General features: G+C 55.6%; 1 protein-coding gene across 11 annotated transcripts in view; it reads left to right on the top strand.

The window, feature by feature from the left end:
- Positions 1–20,763, top strand: part of LOC132217152 (malonyl-CoA decarboxylase, mitochondrial) — a 56,755-nt gene that overhangs the window by 29,856 nt on the left and 6,136 nt on the right. For 4 of the 11 annotated variants that reach the window (XM_059667248.1, XM_059667246.1, XM_059667250.1 and 1 more), the window contains 2 exons: positions 12,840–12,941; positions 19,629–19,733. In XM_059667248.1, coding sequence (XP_059523231.1) covers positions 12,840–12,941; positions 19,629–19,733 — 207 coding nt within the window. Of the gene's footprint in view, positions 1–12,839; positions 12,942–15,778; positions 15,933–18,855; positions 19,338–19,602; positions 19,734–20,763 lie in introns of those variants that run through there. The other 7 variants (XM_059667249.1, XM_059667247.1, XM_059667257.1 and 4 more) reach the window with 4 other exon arrangements.

The following is a 20,763-nucleotide window of genomic DNA, read 5'->3' as shown; positions in this document are numbered from 1 at the left end:
AAATTGAGCATAATTAAAGCATAGTGATTAATCACAAAAACAATATGTAATTATATATGTGTTTTCTGATGGTCTTAGGTGACCCCTGTGAAAGGGTCGTTCAACCCCCAAAGGGGTCGCGACCCACAGGTTGAGAACCGCTGACCTAGAACTTCCTGGATGATGATGTCTTTTGTTCTAATGAGGTGACTCTGCGTGGGCTCCTGGCCAGCTTCGGGGTGGGGGCTGGTCACCTGAAAGACCATGTTTAGAAACTTGGAACTTTCAGCCCCATTCCCCATCCTCCAGGGAGGAGAGAGCCTGGAGGCTGAGTAGCAATCCTCGTGCCTGCCTGCGTGATGAAGCCCCATAAAGCCCCCGAGGCGCGGGCTCAGAGAGCTCCCAGGCTGGCGAGCACAGGGAGGGACGGGTGGGGTGCCACCGGCTCCCTGGGGACAGAGTCCTGTGAGCGGGACACACCTCCGCATGTCTTCACCTGGCTGTCCATTTGTATCCGTAAAGCCTCCCCTGTGATGAATCCACGATAGCGAGCAACTGCTTCCCGGGGCTCTGGGAGCTGCTCTAGCAAATTAGTGGCCCTGGGGAAGGGGTCGTGGAACCTTCAATTTGATGCCAAGTTGGACAGAAGCGTGGGTAACCCGGGGACCCATTCCTTGCGACTGGCATTTGAAGTGGAGGCAGTGTTACGGGGCTGAGCCCTTAACCTGCAAGGTCTGTGCCAACTCCAGTTAGCGTCAGAATCGAATTGTAGGACACCGGCTAGTGTCTGAGACCCGGTGGGCGTGGGAAAACACCTGCACATCTGGTGGCAAAGTACGGCGAGTGTGGAAGTACATTAGTGCCTGAGACCCGGTGGGCACAGTACGGCGAGTGTGGAAGTACATTAGTGTCTGAGACCCGGTGGGCACAGTACGGCGAGTGTGGAAGTAAATGACAGAAACGCTGAGTTTTTTCTAGTCATGAGTCGGGTGGGGTTTGAGAACTGGCATTTGTAAGTCGCAGGTGGCACTGATGCCGCTGGTCTGGAGACCCCACTTTGGGAAGCCACTGGCCCCAACTCGTATAACGTGCCTGTGTGTCCTCACACCCACAAGCCTGGAGGTGGCCAGGTGGGCCAGGTGGCTGTGGGACAGGTGGCTGTGGGCCGGACTTTGCAGGGGTTGAAAGGCCAGGGGTGGCCAAGGGGCAGCGAGACCAGGAAACAGGAGGCCTGGACAAGGGGGAGGGGGATGTCTGTGAGAAGGACCATGGCAGTGCCCACCTCAGGTCCTCTTCATTTTAAGAATAAGTTGCTGACAGCAGGAAGAGAAAGGTTAAGGCTGCACCAGCCTGAGGACCGGAACAGGAAGTGGGAAGAGGGAGAGAGAGGGAAATGCTCCCTCAGGGGCAGCGGGGTTCGGGCCCAGGGCCCACCTCTCTGAGCAGGATCTGGAACAGCAGAGCGCATCTGTGTGGGGCCTTTTATAGCAAGTTCAAGAACAGGCAGCACTCATCTGCAGGGACACAGATCAGGCCAAGAGCTGGGCATTTCCATGCCTAGACATGGTCACACAAGCGTGCGCATCTGCTAAACTCACCAGGCTGCCCATGTAAGATGCATGTGCTCTACCACACGGGGTCACACCTCACATGTGTCCGGGCTCGGCTTTGCTGATTCATTTACTGCACATCTACCAAGGCCTCCTGTGTGCGGGGCCTCCTGCTCGGCTGTGCGGACACGGCTGGGAGGAGAAGCCCATGCTGCCCTGCCTGGGAGGCCTCCACCACAGTGCCAACCTGCCATGCTCAGAAGAGCCCCAGCAAAGATGGCTCAGAGGAGGCGGGGGAGGTGGGCCCCAGGACACAGGTCAGGGCCTGGGGGACGTCAGCAGGTCGCCAAGCTGCTCCAGCGAGATCTTAGAAACAAGGAGGTTGTCCCGGGAAGGCGATAGAGGGGCACATGCTCCAGGCAGAAAGGACAGTTCGTGCAGAAGGACGAAGTGACGTGTTCCGTCGAGGGCCTCCACTGCGGCTGGAGTGTGAGGCTGGGGTGGAAGGGAGCCAGAGATGTGCTGGCAGATAAGCAGGACTGCAGGGCCCCGCCGTGCTGCTGGGTCTGAACGTTCCCCTGAAGGCAGGGCCGCCAGGAGGAGGCGGCTGCAGAACCCAGCGGAGGGGCGCACCCCCAGGAAGCCGTGCGCAGTTTCTCATAAACTCACGCCTGCCTTCCCTGCGACCTGGCAGCCCTACTTCTAGGCATTTACTCCACGTAAACGAAAGCAGATGTCCGCACGAAGCACAAGAGGGAGGCAGCCAAACGTCCAGGAAATGGATAAACAAGCCGTGCTGCTGGCAGGCGGGGAGCTCCGTTCATGAGAAAGGGAGGGAGCACCGACCCCCTGGCGACGCGGGTGATCCCGGCCTCGGCGTCCAGAAAGATCCCACAGGAGAGAGCATTCTGAGTGACTCATTGACGTCATGGCCAAGAGCAGGCAGCACGTGTGGGAGTCAGCAAAGAGGTCTGCTCTCTGCTTTGCGTCAGTTACAAGGGCACCTCGCTTATTAAATGATGATGACGCAGGCGAGAGACAAGGGGCCTCGGGGAGGGGACAGGCAGAGAGATGTGAAGGGTGAGCAATAGGACTTCATGCTCCATTGTGTGGGGGCCCCTCCTGGGGGTCAATGCGTTCAGCCACCGAGTCCCAGGCACCCACCCTGGACCATGCGAGGGAAGGTGCCCGGCAGAGCGCCCTGGGCTGGGTGGGTGTTGAGAGGCCGGGAGCGGTCATGGAAACTGGGGCGTGGGGTGCTCCTCCAAGGCCAGCACAGACTCGGGACCAATGTGTGTCTAATCTCGGCGCCTCAGGGGAACTTGGTGCCCCGCAGGAGCTCAGAGACTGAATGAACCAGTGAATAAGCAGATGAATGAATGAATGAGAGGAGGTCAGGGCCAGACTCCTAGTAAGTTCTTTTTTTTTTATTATTGCTTAAAGTAATACAAAGGGTATTACATATGTGTCCATTCCCCCCCCCCCGCCCTAGACAGTCCCCTAGCCTCCCCTATCCCCCAGTGTCTTATGTCCATTGGTTATGCTTATATGCATGCATACAAGTCCTTTAGTTGATCTCTTACCCCCCTACCTCCTGCCCCCCAATCCTCCCCGGCCTTCCCACTGCAGTTTGACAATCTGTTTGAGGCAGCTCTGCCTCTGTATCTATTATTGTTCAAAAGTTTATAATGGTCTCTATTATCCATGAATGAGTGAGATCATGTGGTATTTTTCCTTCATTGACTGGCTTATTTCACTTAGCATAATGCTCTCCAGTTCCATCCATGATGTTGCAAATGGTAAGAGTTCCTTCCTTTTTAGAGCAGCATAGTATTCCATCGTGTAGATGTACCACAGTTTTCTAATCCATTCATCTACTGATGGGCACTTAGGCTGTTTCCAGATCTTAGCTATGGTGAATTGTGCTGCTATGAACATAGGGGTGCATATATCCTTTCTGATTGGTGTTTCTGGTTTCTTGGGATATATTCCTAGAAGTGGGATCACAGGGTCAAATGGGAGTTCCATTTTCAGTTTTTTAAGGAAACTCCATACTGTCTTCCATAGTGGCTGCACCAGTCTGCATTCCCACCAGCAGTGCACAAGTGTTCCTTTTTCTCCGCATCCTCTCCAGCACTTGTCGTTTGTTGATTTGTTGATGATAGCCAGTCTGACAGGTGTGAGATGGTACCTCATTGTTGTTTTGATTTGCATCTCTCAGATGATTAGTGACTTTGAGCATGTTTTCATATGTCTCTTGGCTTTCTGAATGTCCTCTTTTGAAAGGTGTCTATTTAGGTCCTTTGCCCATTTTTTGATTGGATTGTTTCTCTTCCTTTTGTTAAGTTGTATGAGTTCCCTATAAATTTTGGAGATTAGGCCCTTATCAGATATGACATTGGCAAATATGTTTTCCCACACAGTGGGTTTTCTCGTTGTTTTGTTGATGGTTTCTTTTGCTGTACAGAAGCTTTTTATTTTGATGTAGTCCCATTTGTTCATTTTCTCTTTAGTTTCAAGTGCCCTAGGAGCTGTATCAGTGAAGAAATTGCTTTGGCATATGTCTGAGATTTTGTTGCCTTTGGATTCTTCTAGAATTTTTATGGTTTCCTGTCGTACATTTAAGTCCTTTATCCATTTTGAGTTTATTTTTGTGTATGGTGGTCTAGTTTCATTTTCTTGCATATATCTGTCCAATTTTCCCAACACCATTTATTGAAGAGACTATCTTGGCTCCATTGTATGTTCTTGCCTCCTTTGTCAAATATTAATTGAGCATATTGGTTCGGGCCGATTTCTGGGCTCTCTATTCTATTCCATTGATCTATATGCCTATCCTAGTAAGTTCTTGGGCTGCGAGGCATTTCTTGTCCTAAAAATGACCGGCTGCCGGACCCACCCCTGCGCCTCTGAATGGGTGTGCGTGCAGCTCTCAGAAGGGCCCAGGCTGGGTTTACGCTCTGCTGTTACTATCTTGACGTCCTTGATCATTGTTGGCCAAGGGGCCCCGCGTTTTCATTTTGCCCTGGGCCTGCATGTTCCGTATCCTGTTCCGGTTCTGGTCCAGGGAGAGGGGCCTCGGGCAGTTTGGGGTAGGGTGAACCAGAACAGGGTGGAGATGGGGATTGGGGGATCCTAGATACACACGGGCAGTCCCGCCATTGCTGGGGACAGTGGGGAAGTCAGGGTACAGTTATGGTGGATTCAAGGGAGGAGAACCACAAGGACCATTCCTGCCAGGACCCAGGCTCCTCTCCTCCCCGTGAGGTCCCCCAGGAGGTGCCAGCACAGGGGACGAAGGGACAGTTGCGGCCACAGCTTCCTGCAGGCTGGTAGGCCTGGGCTGGGCTTCCGGAGCTTGGCCCGTGTCACCCCAGCCAGAGTCTCAGGCCTTTCTGCTCCCAAAGCCACACACACAGTGCCAGAGGAGGAAGAGGGAGCCGGGGGTGGCTGCCCCGCCCAGGACGGACCACCGGACTCAGGGCGGAGAGCCCTGGGCATCTCTCTGGGAAGGAGGAGTGACCACACCCACGCACCCTGGGCCTTTATCCCCACAGCAAGCTCCACGCCCTGTCTGCCCCCCGCACACCCCAATGCACACACGCGCGCAGGCACACACAGTACCCTGGAGCCTGGCCTGTCCCAAATGGAGCGTCTTCCTAGGGACAGGAAGTGGCCGTGGCCTTGACACTCTCCTGGGACAGCTGCCACAGCCCCTGACCCACGCTTGCCCTAACCCAACCCACCATCCTTTCAAGACGCAGGTCTGATCCCGTCACCCTCCTCTAGAGTCATCCCTTCGCTCTTGGGAGAAAGACCAAACTCCTTCCTCAGCCCCCAAGTCCTCGGTGAATGGCTGTGGTCAGCCTTGCCAGCCTCAGCTGATGCCCGTGCTCAGGCCATTGCCCTTTCCATTTCCAGAGTCTCCCACCAACGCCAGGGCCTTGGCCCCTGCTATTGGCCTCGCCGGGAAGGCCTTTTCTAGTGGCGTCAACCCTTACCCACCTCCATGCCCCGCCCACTGTCTCTCTCAGGACGGCTTTTCCCAGTGTGCCCAGACTGGTCAGTTAGTGACAGTGTGTCATCCACATGCTTGTTCATCTCCCCCGCATCATCCCCTTGAGGGAAAGACCTGTGTCTTTTTCTCCACCGTCGTCTGTCCCCCTGCTAGCACAGCACCCGATGCATGAATTCTGCTCAGTGAGACACTGAAGCAGGGACCTTTGAGCCCCTCCCCCAGGACACAGCCATTTGAGGGGCAGCAGCAGGGGCTGAACTCCAAGTCAGGTTCCCATGTGTGACCCTGGAGATGAACCACTTCCCTCGCTGGACCTCAGCTTCTCCACCTGGGAAATGGGGCCTCGGGCTCCCAGCGCAGACGACCTTGTGCCCAGGATTCTGTGCCTGACCATTCTGCAAATGTCTAGGCTCCGAGCAGGCCACAGAGGTCCCCAGTGAGGAGGGCACAGGAGCAGGGGAGGTCTGATCCTGCCCGCTGGCTGGGAAGACAGGGACTGCCCACCCTGACTGAGCACGTGGAGGGTTGAGGGTGGAGCTGCCGAAGCCAGAAGAGAGCCATGTTGCCTGGAGTCAGGTCTGGAACCCTTGATGGCTAGAGGTGGACAAGCCTATCCTTGCACGGACTTGTGAGGGGGCGGAGCCAGGTCGGATGGTGAGGCCTCAGATTCCACCATTCAGGCCAGTAGTGCAGGAATTGTCTTGAGATGGGGATGGCTGGGGACCCCTGCCCGTGCAGCAGACATGTCTGCAACTCTTCTCTGCACACCCAGACAGGCAGGCTGCTCCTCCACCTCCACCTCCACCCATGCTCCAAACATGCAGAGCCTCCCAGCCCTGCCCAGACCTGACTGTGCCCGCTGGCAGCACCCCAGCACTGCAGAGGGCAGGCAGTGGGGGTCAGCTGGCAGGCTGCCCAGCATGTCGGAGAGAAGTCAGCCCAAGGCCCCAGGGCCTGTCAGGTCCTGCTGGGTGCAGCCCAGTGAGCAAGGCGGGCTCTTGTCTATTCAGCCACCTCCTTGCCCAGCACTCACCACAGCAGCGCAGTGCCGGCACCGGACCGCCCTTCTCTAAAAACCTATGACAGGACATGTGTAAATACAGAAAACGTGTAAATACAGAAAACTTGGAGATCAGGAATAGTCCGTTACCGTCCTATCCAGTGATGCCGCTGATGGAGATAATGGTGGTGAAGATGATGATGACGACCAACCAGAATGCATGTTTGTTTGGTCTCAGCTCAGTAGTGTCGAGGAAGACCAACTAGGCCCCCTTTCCTCAGAAACCAAAGCCACTCGCAAAAAGGCTCTGTCTTGCCCTAGCCAGTGTGGCTCAGTGGATAGAGTGCTGGCCCACAGACTGAAGGGTCCCGGGTTCAATTTTGGTCAAGGGCACGTACCTCGGTTGCAGGCTCCATCCCTGGCTGTGATGGGGGCGCCTTGCAGGGATGTTTCTCTTCCTCTCCCGCTTCCTTCCACTCTCTAAAAATCAGTGGAAAATATCCTTGGGTGAGGATAAGAAAAAAAAAAAGCTCTCCTCCAGGAAGGGAATTGGGCAAAATCAGGAAAATAAGCTGCAGAAGGTGCTGCCAACGCACTGCCTAGCTCGGCCCCTTGCTGTCCCTTCACTTGCTCATCTGTGAACGTGCCAATAACACTACCTGCCGCCCGGCAGGCATGGCTCAGTGGTTAAGCATCGACCTATGAACCAGGAGGTCACGGTTCAATTCCAGGTCAAGGCGCATGCCTGGGTTGCAGGCTCGATCCCCAGTGTGGGGCGTGCAGGAGGCAGCCCATCAGTGATTCTCTCTCACTGATGTTTCTATCTCCCTCTCCCCCTCTCCCCCTCTCCCTTCCTCTCTGAAATGAATAAAAAAATATACTTAAAAAAATACTCCCTGCCTGAGAGTGATGTGAAGATTGATTTACACAAAGCGCTGAGCACAGGCCTGGCATTTGCTTAGGATGCCGTAAGCCATAGCTTTCCTGATTCTCCTTTTTATTCCAGACTCTCCTTTCTTTGGCTCGCCGCTCTCTGCTGCTGCCCAGGCCGCCCTCCCTCCCGGGCTGCCCGCCCTGTCCCCTTGGCCCCGAGCCAGTGGGGCCTCTAAGCTGCTTTGCCAGGCCCTCACGGGGTCTGCCTGTGGTCCAGGCGACTCCAGAGTCAAAACCAAAAGGGGGAAGTCACGCCTGTGAAAGCGCAGCCCTTAGCACTGCTGGGCTCCAGCGGAACAGGACGCTTCCTCGAAGGTGGGGTGTGAGCGCTGAACAGGCTGTGGGGAGGGCACCGTCCTCTCGGCGTCATCCCGGCCTCTCCTCTCTTCCCTTCCAGCCTGGGCTTCTGCACGTGAGCAACTGCCCTGCCTCCCTCGTCTCCCCGCCCCACTCCCCAGGGCCCTCGCCCGCTTCGCCGAAGTGCCACCCCTCCAGCAGGGCTTCCGCGGCCCCAGCACCCCCACTTCCTCCACGTCTTCACTCTAACTCAGGACACTTGGGTGTCAAGCACTTCTTGGCTTGTCCACAGGGACAGGGGCCCTATTGGTTAACCACAAACATGCTTGTAAAGTGCTTAGTAGGAGCCCAGCACACAGTAGGTCTCAGGAAATGCAAGCTCCAGGTACCCTCACGTTGAACAGCAGAGAATCCAAGATGGACCTAGAAAGGTCTGCCCAGAACCAGAGGGAAGCAAGGCGGGGTGTCCTGGGCAGAGCGGGGAGGCTGTGAGGGTGGCATCGTGTGCTGGGGGCCTGGAGGAGGCCCAGGAAGGGCTGATGGGAGAGGCCTCCAGGTCAGACTAAGGGCAGCGGGCACCCCAGCAGGTGGCTCGGCAGGGAGTGCAGGGCCTATTTTGCCATTCACGAGTTGGTAAGAGACTCTGGAGGCAGTAGGGCCTCAGGAGAAAGGGCAGGGCTTGGAACCTTGTGCCCACGTGGACTCCCTGCTGGCACAGCTGCTCTTCCGCACGGGGCTGGTCTGTGCTGTCGCCGGGAAAAGGTCTAATTCACCTGCCACTAAATTAGCTCGCCGGGGCCCTGACCCCACCTGCCCGAAAAGTCAAGGCCTGAAGGTGGTGAAACTGGATAACAGCGGCAAACAGGGCTTTTTTTTTTTTTTAGCAGAATATATGGCAAATAAAAAAGTGATGCCCCACCTCCTAGGGCCAAAGGGCAACAGTCACGATGCCAGAGAGAAACTAGGTCAGCAGTCCCAGGGCTGCTCCTGGCCTCTCTGTTGATGGCAATGAACGTGGATTGAATGGACCACATACCCCTTCGAAGGCCTGAGAGCAGGGGCTGCGCAGTCACGCCCTGGCAGTCTGGAGTCTGCGGCCTCCTCATGCTGCCAAGCCCCCGCTCCGAGTGCTGAGGGGCCTGGGCCCGGCCCTTGCAGGACTCCCAGGGCCAGGAAAGGGCTCTGTCTTCAACCTTGACCAATTCAAAATTGTCGTCAAAGATTTAAGTATATGGAAGGCCTGCCAACCCATATGCATACGATATAGAGCCAGGAGGGGCCATTCTGGTCCAAAATGTTCTAAGGGAAGTCTGAAAGCAACAAGAGTGATTCATTCATTCAAATTACTGAGCCACTGCTGTGTCCCAGGCACCAAGCTAGGCATTGCGATACATCAGTGAACCAAATAGAACACAGGAAATCCTTGTCCCAAACTGTTCTTACTTATGATCATTATGGTTTATACAAAGATAATGGAAATTAGACTTTTTTAAATCCATGTAAGATTCCTGGGCCCCGGCCATCACTGTAGCTTCCTTTTCTTCTTTCCCTGATTCCTTTCCAGTGCCTGCCCACGGGCCCACACACCAAGCACGGCAGCCCCATAATTTCGTAGCCTGCCGCCCTCGCCTCTGTCATAAAGAGTTGCCACCTTGCCACCCGGCTCTGCAACTGCCGCTTCCAAAGGCCGCAGAACAGTCCTGGCCGAGCCTTCACCGCGGTGACTGAACGGTTCTCGGGAGTCGGACACGGGAGTTACAGAGGTTATCGAGCTGAGTCAGGGAAACCGAGTCGCAGTAAATGAGCAAGATGAGGTCGAGGTTCCCCCCGTTGGTGGCGCTGATGGTTCTTTGGGCTTTTCATAAGGCCCCCATCAGGGTCACCAGCTGACCCCTGCCGGCCCCATAGCCTCTTCCCAAGACAAGACTTCACATGGTTTCCACACTGTATTTCAGCTCCTCCTCCAACAGCCACAGGGTCAGAGGCACTGCCCCGCTGCACGTGGGAATCGCCAGTGAAACTCCCCATGTCCACCCGCACCCCAGCCCAGTGATGTCAGAATCCCTGGGATTGGGGCCTGGGCATTAATGTATCTTCAAATTCCCTCAACCCCCCTCCCCGCACCACCACCACCACCAAGTGATTCTGATGTGCAGCCGTATCTCATTATCCATATCTCATATACAAGAAAATGGAAGCTCAGAGAGGTTAAGTCACTTGCCCAGAGTCACACAGCTGAAGGTGATGGAGCCAGAATCCCAGTTTGTCTGACTCCTGGGCTGGACTTCTGTCCACCCTGACTGTGGGACAAGCACATTCACTCTCAGCCAAAGCTTTCCCCCTGGTTTTTAAGGGAAAAATGAGGGAATCCAGAAACAGAATGTGGCTGGAGCCCCCCCCCCCCAAAATTCACCCCTGTGCAGATGCTCCTCCCGGGGCCTGCCCCACTCCCTCTCTAGCTCCCACCTCCCTGGTCTCCATGAGGGGTGGAGGCAGGGCACAGCCTTCCCCAGCATTGACACTGTCTCCCAGGGATCTACGTTGACCCCCCCGAGTCAAACATCCATGCTGAACCCTGGCAGCTCACACCTGCCCCACTTCGTGTATTTATTTATTTTTTTAAATCCTCAACTGAGGATATTTTTCCATTGACTTTTAGAGAGACAGAGAGAGATAAACATTGATGTGACAGAGACACATGGATTGGTTGCTTCCTGCATGCATCCTGACCTGGGCCAGTGATCGAGCCTGCAACTGAGGTCCGTACCCTTGACTGGAATCAAACCGGGGCCTCTTCAGTCTGCGGGCCGATGCTCTATCCACTGAGCCACACCCACTAGGGCTGCTGCTCCACTTCATTGCCTAGCCTTGGGCCAGTCTCTGGTTTCTTCATCTGCAAACTAAAGTTGTTGTTGAAAATATTTGCCTACCTTTCCGGTGGGCGGGAGGATCAATGAGTGAAGGTGAATAACAAGGCTCTGTAAACGGCGAGGCACCGGCAAATATTAGTTCTCCTGGCGTGCCCCGGAGGGGCCTGGTCTCGCGTGCCAGGGCGCTGTGCACAACCTGGTCACGTCCCAGGTCAGCGCCATAACGTGACTTGAGGCCACATGTGGCACGCTCAGGCCTCCGTTTCCTCGCTTGTAGATGGGAGAATAATAACACCCTGCCTTCCTCCTGGACTGGGGTACAGACCAGGCGTATGGGTCCCTGAAACGCCTTGGGGTGCGGGCACGTGGTAAAGGGGTGGCCGTGGGGATGGGCGGGCCTTTCAGGAGGGTCCCTGAGCCGTGCCTTTGCCCCTGAGACAGGAAGGAGCTTTGTTCTTGTTAGTCTGTCGCCTGCCTTTCTTCTGGGCGGTCCCGGACTCTCAGGAGTGGCCCTGGGTTTGAGCCCCAGCTCTGCTGCCCTTGCTGTGTGGCCTCAGGGTCAAGGCTGGCTGCTGAGCCTCAGCTGTGTGGAAGGAAACATCTGGCCACAGGGCCAGCGCCTGGAGGTGCCCAGCAAGCGCTGTGGGAGCCACCACAAGGGAGAAGAGACGAGGAGGACAGGAGGGAGGAGGGGCCTGGAGTGGTTCCTTTGGATGCTTCTGGAAGGTCTGAGGGAGAGGGGAATGGTGGTTTTGATATGGGGCAGAGGACCCCAGAGAAGCACCCTGAGCCTACCCTACCTTCTTCCGCTGGGTCCCCAGCTTCAGAGCACCTGCAGGAGGCCTGGAGGGGGCGGTCTGCCATACCAGTGGGACAGACTGCTGAGTCTGAGTCCCCCCCACCACGTGCCAGGTCCCTTCCCTCAGCTGCACTGACCAGCTGTGACCACCTTGCAAGCCCCACACTGGCAATACCAGTGCACAGATGGGGAAACTGAGGCTCAGAAGGGAAGCATCGCTCCCAAGTCACGCTGCCAGCCCCTTGCAATGCTCCCCTGTGACCAACCGTCCTGGTTGTTCAGGACTGAGGGGGTTCCTGGAACATGGGGGGAGGGGCGGGGGGATGTCAGTCTAACCCTGGGAATGTCCCAATTTGCATAAGCAGCCAGCATTTTTACCTTCCTTTTTTTTTTTTTAAATTGTCGTAACTCTTTGAAATCTAGTGTGTGTTTAATGCAGCTAGATTTGCCAAAGAAAATACAGGCTGCACAGGTAACTTGGAATTTCAGATAACTAATGAAAAAAAATTTTAATATGCACATATCCCAAATATTGCATGGGACATATTTATACCAAAAGTTTATTTCTTTTTTTAAAATATATTTTTATTGATTTCAGAGAGGAAGGGAGAGGAAGAGATAGATAGAAGCATCAATAATGAGAGAGAACCGTTGATTGGCTGCCTCCTGAACCAGCAACCTGGGCATGTGCCCTGACCTTGGAATCAAACCGTGACCTCCTGGTCAGAGGTGGACGCTCAAACACTGAGCCATGCTGGCCGGGCTCCAAAAGTTTATTTCTTGTTTATCTGAAATTCCAAATCACCTGGGCCCCTATATTTTATTCCGTGCATCTGCTGCCCTACTTTCATCACATCTGAATTCAGAGGCTCACGCGTTAGGTGCTTAATAGCCACTTGAACTCGTGGTGGAGAATGGGGACAAGACTGGTCTAGAGGAACTGGGGTGCCCACTGGAGTCCAAGAGCACAAGTTCCCTGAAAGTCAGCCTGCATCTTGCTCCTTCCCTCGCTGTGCCCCACTCTTTAACCATCACCTCTTTGTCTGCCTGTGACATGATCTGTCTTTGTCTTAGTTGCGATTTCCTGGAAGCAGTTCAACACATTCTATTTCTGATAATCTCCTGGCCAGTGAACCTGTGACAGGGAATAAAGTCCACATTTCGCCTACGATTCTCCATATCAGCAAATTTTCAAAATCCAGAAGATGGGTCAAGGCCGGTGGGGGTAGCGGGCAGGTCAGGGAGGAAATACCCGCCAGACCCAGGATATGAGGGTCCCAGGAGCCCCCTCTTTCCTGGGTTCCCCTCTGGACCTCCATCCCCAGGCTTCCCCAAGCCCAGCCTCGCCCTCCGATGGGAGTCTCTGACTCTGGGATATCTCTCTTTGCCTCAGTTTACACATCCAAAGCACTGGGAAGTTGCAAACCAGAGTCCTGGGATGGGGAAGTGAAGCCAGCGACATGGCTGCTGGGGAAAGATGCAGACTGTGCAAGAGGTAGGTCCCCACACTGCACTCCTGGCCCTCACGGGCTCCCCGTGTGGTCAGACCCGGAACTGCACTCCTGGCCCTCACGGCTCCCCGTGTGGTCAGACCCGGAACTGCACTCCTGGCCCTCACGGGCTCCCCGTGTGGTCAGACCCGGAACTGCACTCCTGGCCCTCACGGGCTCCCCGTGTGGTCAGACCAGGAACTGCACTCCTGGCCCTCACGAGCTCCCCATGTGGTCAGACCCAGAACTGCACTCCTGGCCCTCACAAGCTCCCCGTGTGGTCAGACCAGGAACAGCACTCCTGACCCTCACGAGCTCCCCGTGTGGTCAGACCCGGAACTGCACTCCTGGCCCTCACAAGCTCCCCGTGTGGTCAGACCCGGAACTGCACTCCTGGCCCTCACGGGCTCCCCGTGTGGTCAGACCCGGAACTGCACTCCTGGCCCTCACGGGCTCCCCGTGTGGTCAGACCAGGAACTGCACTCCTGACCCTCACGAGCTCCCCATGTGGTCAGACCCAGAACTGCACTCCTGGCCCTCACGGCTCCCCGTGTGGTCAGACCCGGAACTGCACTCCTGGCCCTCACGGCTCCCCGTGTGGTCAGACCCGGAACTGCACTCCTGGCCCTCACGGGTTCCCCGTGTGGTCAGACCCAGAACTGCGCTCCTAACTCTCACAGGCTCTCTGTGTGGTCAGACCCCCACTAACCCTGGTCTGTGTGTTGGGTACGGGTTCAGAGTGTCAAAGAGTGTTGGTAACAAGGCCATGGTTGGACCAGAGACCCCGAGAGGTAGACCACCAGCCCAAGGTCACACAGCACACCTGCAGCAGTGCTGAGGCCTGGAGCAGTGGCTTCCTCTACCCCACTCTACATGCTACATGACCCCAGGGGTCACTGATGCCCAGCCTGGACCAGTCATGCAATTTGTGGGGCACAGAGCAAAATGAAAATGTGGGATTGCTTGTTCAAAAATTCTTAAGGATTTTAAGGTGATGACAACAGAGCATTAAACCAAGTGCTGGGCCCTTCTGAGGGTGAGTCCTGACACACGGCAATTCCCAGGAGCACCCAGGGGACCGGCAGGCAGAAGAGTGGGGCCTAGGGCAGGGCTGGCCCTGTGCTGCCCACCTCCCTACTCATCTCCCCAGCCCCTGGGGCCCTTGGCCATGAACCCAATTGTGCCTGACCTCCTCCCTAAACCCAGGACCCTCCTCACCCCAGCAGCTCATGCTGCCCCCAAGCCCTCTGGGTGCTCCCCAGCCCCGCCCTGTGCCAGCACTCCGCTTCTCTCTCTCTCTCTCCCTCACTCCCTCTCTTTGCAGGTCCCAGCAGGTCTCTCATTCTCTGAGGTGCCCCACCCTTTGTCCCTGAAAGGAGCCCTGCAGTCAGACCTGGTGCCAGGACTGGGAGAGAGATCACCTCTAGCACAAACTGCAAGGGGCACACAGCACTCCAAAAATCGAGGCACACAGTGCGTTCATGCAATATTTTTAAAAGAAAAAATAATGCCAAATGCAGGGTAAAATGGCAAAGTTCTAAAGCAGTGGTTCTCAACCTTCCTAATGCTGCGACCCTTTAATACAGCTCTTCATGTTGTGGTGACCCCCAACCATAAAATTATTTTCGTTGCTACTTCATAACTGTAATGTTGCTACTGTTATGAATCGTAATGTAAATATCTGATATGCAGGATGTATTTGGGCGACCCCTGTGAAAGGGTCGTTCGACCCCCAGAGGGGTCGCGACCCCCAGGTTGAGAACCGCTCAGAATCTAAACAAAGACAGCAGCAGTGTTCTGATTCTTTGCATCGGGCCTCCCTGTGGCTCAGCCCTGGCACAGCCCGTCTTCATTCGAAATTTTAGTATTTTGTTTACCCTAGATTTTTTGCATTAATTTTGATTTTTTTAAAAAAATTGCATTAGCACATTTTCTTGATCTCTCAGTGCTTTGGGCACCCCTTAAGTTTCACATGCAAGTTGGTGCCCCACTTGTCACCACGCCCATCCCTGGCAGGGCTGGCAGGGAAGTCCCCCGATGAGAGAGAGTCACACGGGGGACAATCACATGGACAAAAAAATAACAGCTAATCCGCACACTGAGGTTCATGGGCCAAATCCCGTCCCAACTCCATCCCTTCCTTCTTCTGGAGCGCCTACTGTGTGCTGAGCACTATTGGAGACATGGGATAAAACAGACAGTTACACTTCCCTACCCACACAGAACCACATCCTGGTTTGGGGAGCGAGACAATAAAATAAGTAAGAATCAGCAAAATGGGAGGTGTGCACTGCTACGCGCTCAGGAAAAAATATAAGAACCAGGGAGCAGGCTTCACGTTTTAGGGGGGGTAACCCAGGATGAGGTCATTTAAATGCCACCCCCACCCCAAGTGGAACACTCTGTTACTTGATCCCATTTTTCAGATGAGGAAACTGAGGCAGCTTGACCAGGAAGTGGCAGAGCCAGGTTCTCAGCTGGGCAGCTTGGTGCCAGAGGGGGTTGGTGGGGGGGGCAGAGTGGAGACACCATGGAGCCAGGGGGAGTGCAGGAAGGGAAGTCTTTCTCCACTTAAAGGTGCAGATCCTCTCCTGCTCCCTAAGGGAACTGCAGGTTGGCTCATTCAGCGTCCCTGGTTCCTCCATTCACTCACTGAGCCCCCAGGGTGGAGTGGGGTAGGGGGCAGCCTGGTCACCCCAAGTCCCTCTGCCACACAGACAGCCCTGTGGGGGGACCCCTTTAAGGCTGGCCCTGGGGCAGGCAGGATGACTGCCAAGTTCATTCATCCAGGGGCCCCTGCTGACTCACGCTTATGAAAGTGATTTTCCTGGCCCCGCCCACCACCCGCCTCTTGAAATACCCTGGCTGGCCCTGGCCTTTCACAGCCTCTCGGATCCCTAAAGGGTAATGAGCGTCTTCCCTCGCGGGCTCTCCTAGTGTCCGACCAGACCAGGACCAGACCAGGCTCAGCGTCTCCCTGGTCCCCTGTAGGTCAGGTGAGTGGGCTGGGCAAGGCATGGGGGTGGGACATGGTAGTTGTCCTGGGCAGGGGGTGCCAGCAGGGCCCTGGAGCCAGGCAAGGGAGCTCCCAGGTGGTCCTGAGAGGAGGCCCACCCTGGCTTCCCAGCCCGCATGCTTCTCCCCCCACCACCAGTTTCCTCCTCCTGGCCATGCCCACCTCCAGGTGCCTGGCAACCTCAGCAGGACAACTGCCCTGCTGCCCACAGTCGGAGCTCACCCTGCCCATGTGATGCTGCTCTTGGCAGGAGAGAGAGGGGGGTGTGGCTAACTCCAGGCATGCTGCCCAGTGTCTCGAGGCCACTGGGTCTTGAAGCCAGACTGGGTGCTTCCCCTGGGGTCCCGCCTCTCCTGTTCAAGTGGGGCAGCACCCCCCCCCCAACCTCACCCCTGGTGCCCAAGCACGACCCGGGCCCCAGGGCCTTGGCTTCTCAGGAAGGGGGAGGGAGGGGCTGAGATCAGGAAGCCTGGGGACCTCGGAGCTCTCGGGCCTCCAGGGGGGAGAGGCTAGGCCACAGAGCGCCTCTTCATCCTCCCCGCCCACAGCTCATGTCACCTGCTTGGTGGCACTGACAGGTATCCAGGGGCTGGATTTGTGCGCGTGGGCCTGTCTCAGACATCCCTGGACGGCCTAGGCAAGCCACCTCCTTCCTCCTGACCTCTGCGCCTCCCTCTGGTTAAAAAACCCACCTGGAGAGGTTGCTGTGGGTCCAGGTGTCGGGGCTCCAGGCCACCAGAGGCGCTCAAACCACGCAGCCACGCATGCGTCCCAGGGACTCGGAGCTGCTTGAAGTCAGTGACTGGGAAGGACAGTGCTGCAAGCCTACGGGAAACACTCTCTGGAAGGGCATTGATTTCCACTTTGTTTATGCTTCTCTGCTTTGGTGATTTTGAATCCGTTTTTAATGTTAACTTTTTACATGTTCATTTATTTATTTATTTATTTTGTTACTCCTCACCCGAGGATATTTTCCCATTGATTTTAAGGGAAAGTGGAAGAGAGAGAGGGAAAGACAGGGAGAAACATCGATGTGAGAGAAACACATCAATTGGTTGCCTCCTGCATGAGCCCCAACCAGGGCCCAGGCCGGGGAGGAGCCTGCAACCTGGGCACGTGCCCTTTGGTCCGCAGGCCGACACTCTATCCACTGAGCCAAACCGGCCAGGGCAATGTGAACTTTTTTTAGATGACACCTGCCCTCTTCAACCAGAGGGGCTGAAACAAGAAGTTAACATTAAACGCTGCCTGCCTGGCTCCACACGCTAAGAAGCGTGAAAAGAATGGAAACAGGAAAACTGGCAGCTGTGCTGCTGTGCGTTGGCGGTGTGCCTTCCTCCGAGGTTATGGGAACTGGACGCTGCTCAGGTCTCCGGGACGGCCGTGTCGCTGCACAGGAAATGACCCTTCCGGTCGGCCCTGGGCGGTGACCTCAAGTGCATGACATCCAGAAGCTTCTGGGAGTGAGCACTGGGGTTGGAGTCCAAAGCCCTGGGGGTAACGGGGCCCCTGCGCCTCCCGGGCGGGTGATAGGGGTCGTCAGCTCCTCACTGGTGCTGGGAGGATTCAGAGACAGAGGTGGTGAGCGGTGGCCTGCGTGGGCGTGCCAGGGGGCTCGGAGCAGGTTCGCATACTCATTTGGGGGGACATGGGGTGACTAGGTGGTCTCAGCCCTTAGGGATCAAACTCGAGCTCCGTCACCCACAGCTCCATCACCCACAGGCTCTGGGACCTCAGGGGCATAGCCTCACCTCCCCAAGCCTCAGTTTTCCCATCTGCAAAGCAGTTACTGTGAGGCTTGAAGGAGCTAAAGCACAGGGAGCATTTAGCAAGGACACAGGTGTCCGCTTTGCTGTTACTCCCGCGGACGGTGACGACCAGGGGCGGTGCCCAGGGCTGTTTGAAGGCACCAGGAGAGTGAGAGGAGAGCTCTGGGAGCTACCGCCCTGTTCTCCAGGGCCGCGGTGGTTACTGAGAAACCTGCCCACCCACCTGGGAACGCGGCCCCCTGGCTCCCTCCCCAGCACCAGCGCAGGGACAGAGCAGTAGGGCGAGCAGGGACGGGCGCGTGTGCTACACTTTCAGGCGGGGAAGGGCCTCTGGCAGGAGCTGCCACACCCTGTCACACTGCACTCTGCAAAGAGGTGGCCTGGGCTCCAGCCAGCTGGGCCCGTGCAAGCCAGGGCAGAACTCCTGGCACACCGTACAGGCTGTAAGAAGCTTGCTGGGCCTCAGTTTCCCCATCTGTAATATGGGAGTGATTGTAAGAGTACTTATAATAGCCCAGTTAAATAAGGATTCAATTAGTTAATGGACACAGTGTTTAGAACATACTTGGCACCAAGCCACTCCATAGACATACAGGAATGGTAGCCTGTTGTTGTTATGAGTGGCAGTGATGCGCCTCAAATCCTCTCCTCCAGCACACAGGGAACCAGGCATGGAGACCATGCACCCCAGTGTCAGCTGGGTGCTACCTTTTGTCTCTCCAGGGAGATGCTGGGGGACAGGAGGCTCACCCCGACAGGAGAGGGTGGTTGTCCCCGGCCCAAGGCCCAAGATGAGGCGAGGAGCCCTGGGTCATACCTGGGGACAGGCACGGTCACAGGCAAAGCCTGGGCACAGTTAGCCCTGGTTGAAAACGCTGCTGCAAGACACTGAGAAACTTGTGCGACCTCTCTCCGCCCTTGTTTACACACCTGTTACATGGGATGGTAGCCTTGACAGTACTTTCTGCATCCAGTTAGTGTGAGGAGGACTTGAGAAAAAGTCTGCTAGATACCCAGTAGATAGCAAGTGCCAAACGGCCACCCATTCCTCACACACTCACCTGGATGTTGCCTGTGGCCTCAGGACGGCAGGGCTGCTGGACAGTGGGTAAGGCGGGGCCCTGTTAGAGGGGTTGGGGGATGTGAAGTGGATCTGGACTCTCCGGCACCTACAACCCTAAGAACTGGGTTTGGGTCCTGTTGAGTGATTTTAGTCTGTGGCCTGCAGGGGGCACTGATGCTCCAGAAATGTTCAGGTTTATAGGCATTTTCCCCAAACCAAATTACTCTAGGCTTCCAAAGTTCCCCCACCTCCAGGCCCAGCCCCTAGGGTAGGCAATGAGCTCAGGTCTTTCCCTAGTGGCAGATTTTTTCACATGCATGACCTCACTATGTCCCCAGCAGCCCATATCATTGATGAGGAAACAGACCCAGGGAAGTCCAGATATGGGCCATGGCCACCAGCTGGGAAGTGCCTTGCTAGGGCCAGGTGATGGCTCCAAAGTCCGCCAGCCTACACCAAGACCTCTAGCTGGATTGCCGGCTGGCGCTATGGCCGGCACGGAAGTGCTGTGCGCGGCTGGCCCTCAGGCTGGGCAGAGGGGGCCTCATGGAAGGTGAATAATAGGCTTCGGGTATTGTTACGGCCCCATTGGTGAGACGGGCAGAGTGGACTGAGGCTCAGAGAAGCAGAGGTGACCCTGAAGAATTGGGGGAGGGGAAGGGGCCTGGCTGGAATAGAGCAGGTGTGAGGGAGCAAAACGGGAGAGAGACTGGCAATTTTATATCCTCTGGGAGGACTTGGACCTGACCCTGAGGGCCACAGGAGGACACCTATACTACAGGTGGGAAGGGACCACATGACACCCAACGCTCACCCAGTGGCCCCTCCTTCCCTGTGCCTCCAGGTCAGCTGCCAGCGCCAAGCCCCCCATCAGCTGCAGCCATGAGCAACTGGAGGAAGGACCGCCTGGGTGCCAGCAGCTCAGAGCCCCTCAAGGTCATCATTATCGGTGAGTGTTGCCCTGGACAGGGGAGGGGCTGCCCTGAGCTTTCCAGGGGCCTCCAGTATCAGTGGTCAGGAGGCAGGCAGGGCCAGCCCAGGCCTTTATTTACTTATATTTATTCATTCATTTTTTGTTGTCTTTAAAATTCACCACTCAGCATTCACTCTGTGCCCAGTGCTATGCTTACAATTTAAATATATATATACATATATATATATATATATATATATATATATATCTTTATTGATTTCGGAGAGAAAGGGAAAGGGAAAGGGAGAGATATATATCAACAATGAGAGAATCATTGATAAGCTGCCTCCTGCATGCCCCACACGGGGGACTGAGCCCACAACCTAAGCATATGCCCTGACGGGGAATTGAACTATGATCTCCTGGTTCACAGGTCGACGCTCAAACCACTGAGCCACGCCAGCTGGGCTATGCTTACAACTTATGCGGTAGCATTCCATGTAATCCTTCAAAGACCCTGCAAGGCAAGGGCAGCGAGGGGTGGGGGCTTGGTCCTCAGTCTGTGTTGTCCTGTGCTCTCCCATACCTGGCACCAGGCTGGGTGCTGAGTGAGGGGGGGCACAGCCGAAGCGTGTAGTCCTGTCCTCAGGTCTGCAAACACGGAGGACAGGTGGCCCCTCCGCCATGCAAACGTCAGGTTGAACTCCATGAAATGTGTTCCTTTTTGTAAGTCAAAGCAGTTGAGCATCAGCCATTCCATGCGGTTTGTCCTTTCATCGTGTTCTACATCTGGGCACTATTCTGCATAGCGCAAGATAAAGAAAGAGGGAAGATAAGAATAGAAGGATGTCTTGAGGTAATTGCCCAAGAAATTCCACAGATAAGCTGTGAGATTCATTCAGACTTGGGGGTGGCTTAGCTCCCCTCCTAAGCATCCAAGGCCCCTGAGGCTCACCCCCCAGCCCTGAGCATGCAGCAGTCAGCACTATAATGACTCACTTGTCTTCTGACCCACCAGACAGAACTAGTTCTTAGTTATCTCAGACTCTGGGTGGTGTTGCTGTGT

Source organism: Myotis daubentonii, chromosome 15 (genome assembly GCF_963259705.1).
Source record: "Myotis daubentonii chromosome 15, mMyoDau2.1, whole genome shotgun sequence".
NCBI lineage: Eukaryota > Metazoa > Chordata > Mammalia > Chiroptera > Vespertilionidae > Myotis > Myotis daubentonii.
The sequence above is the reverse complement of the archived record's forward strand: the minus strand, read 5'-3'. Positions and strand labels throughout refer to the sequence as shown.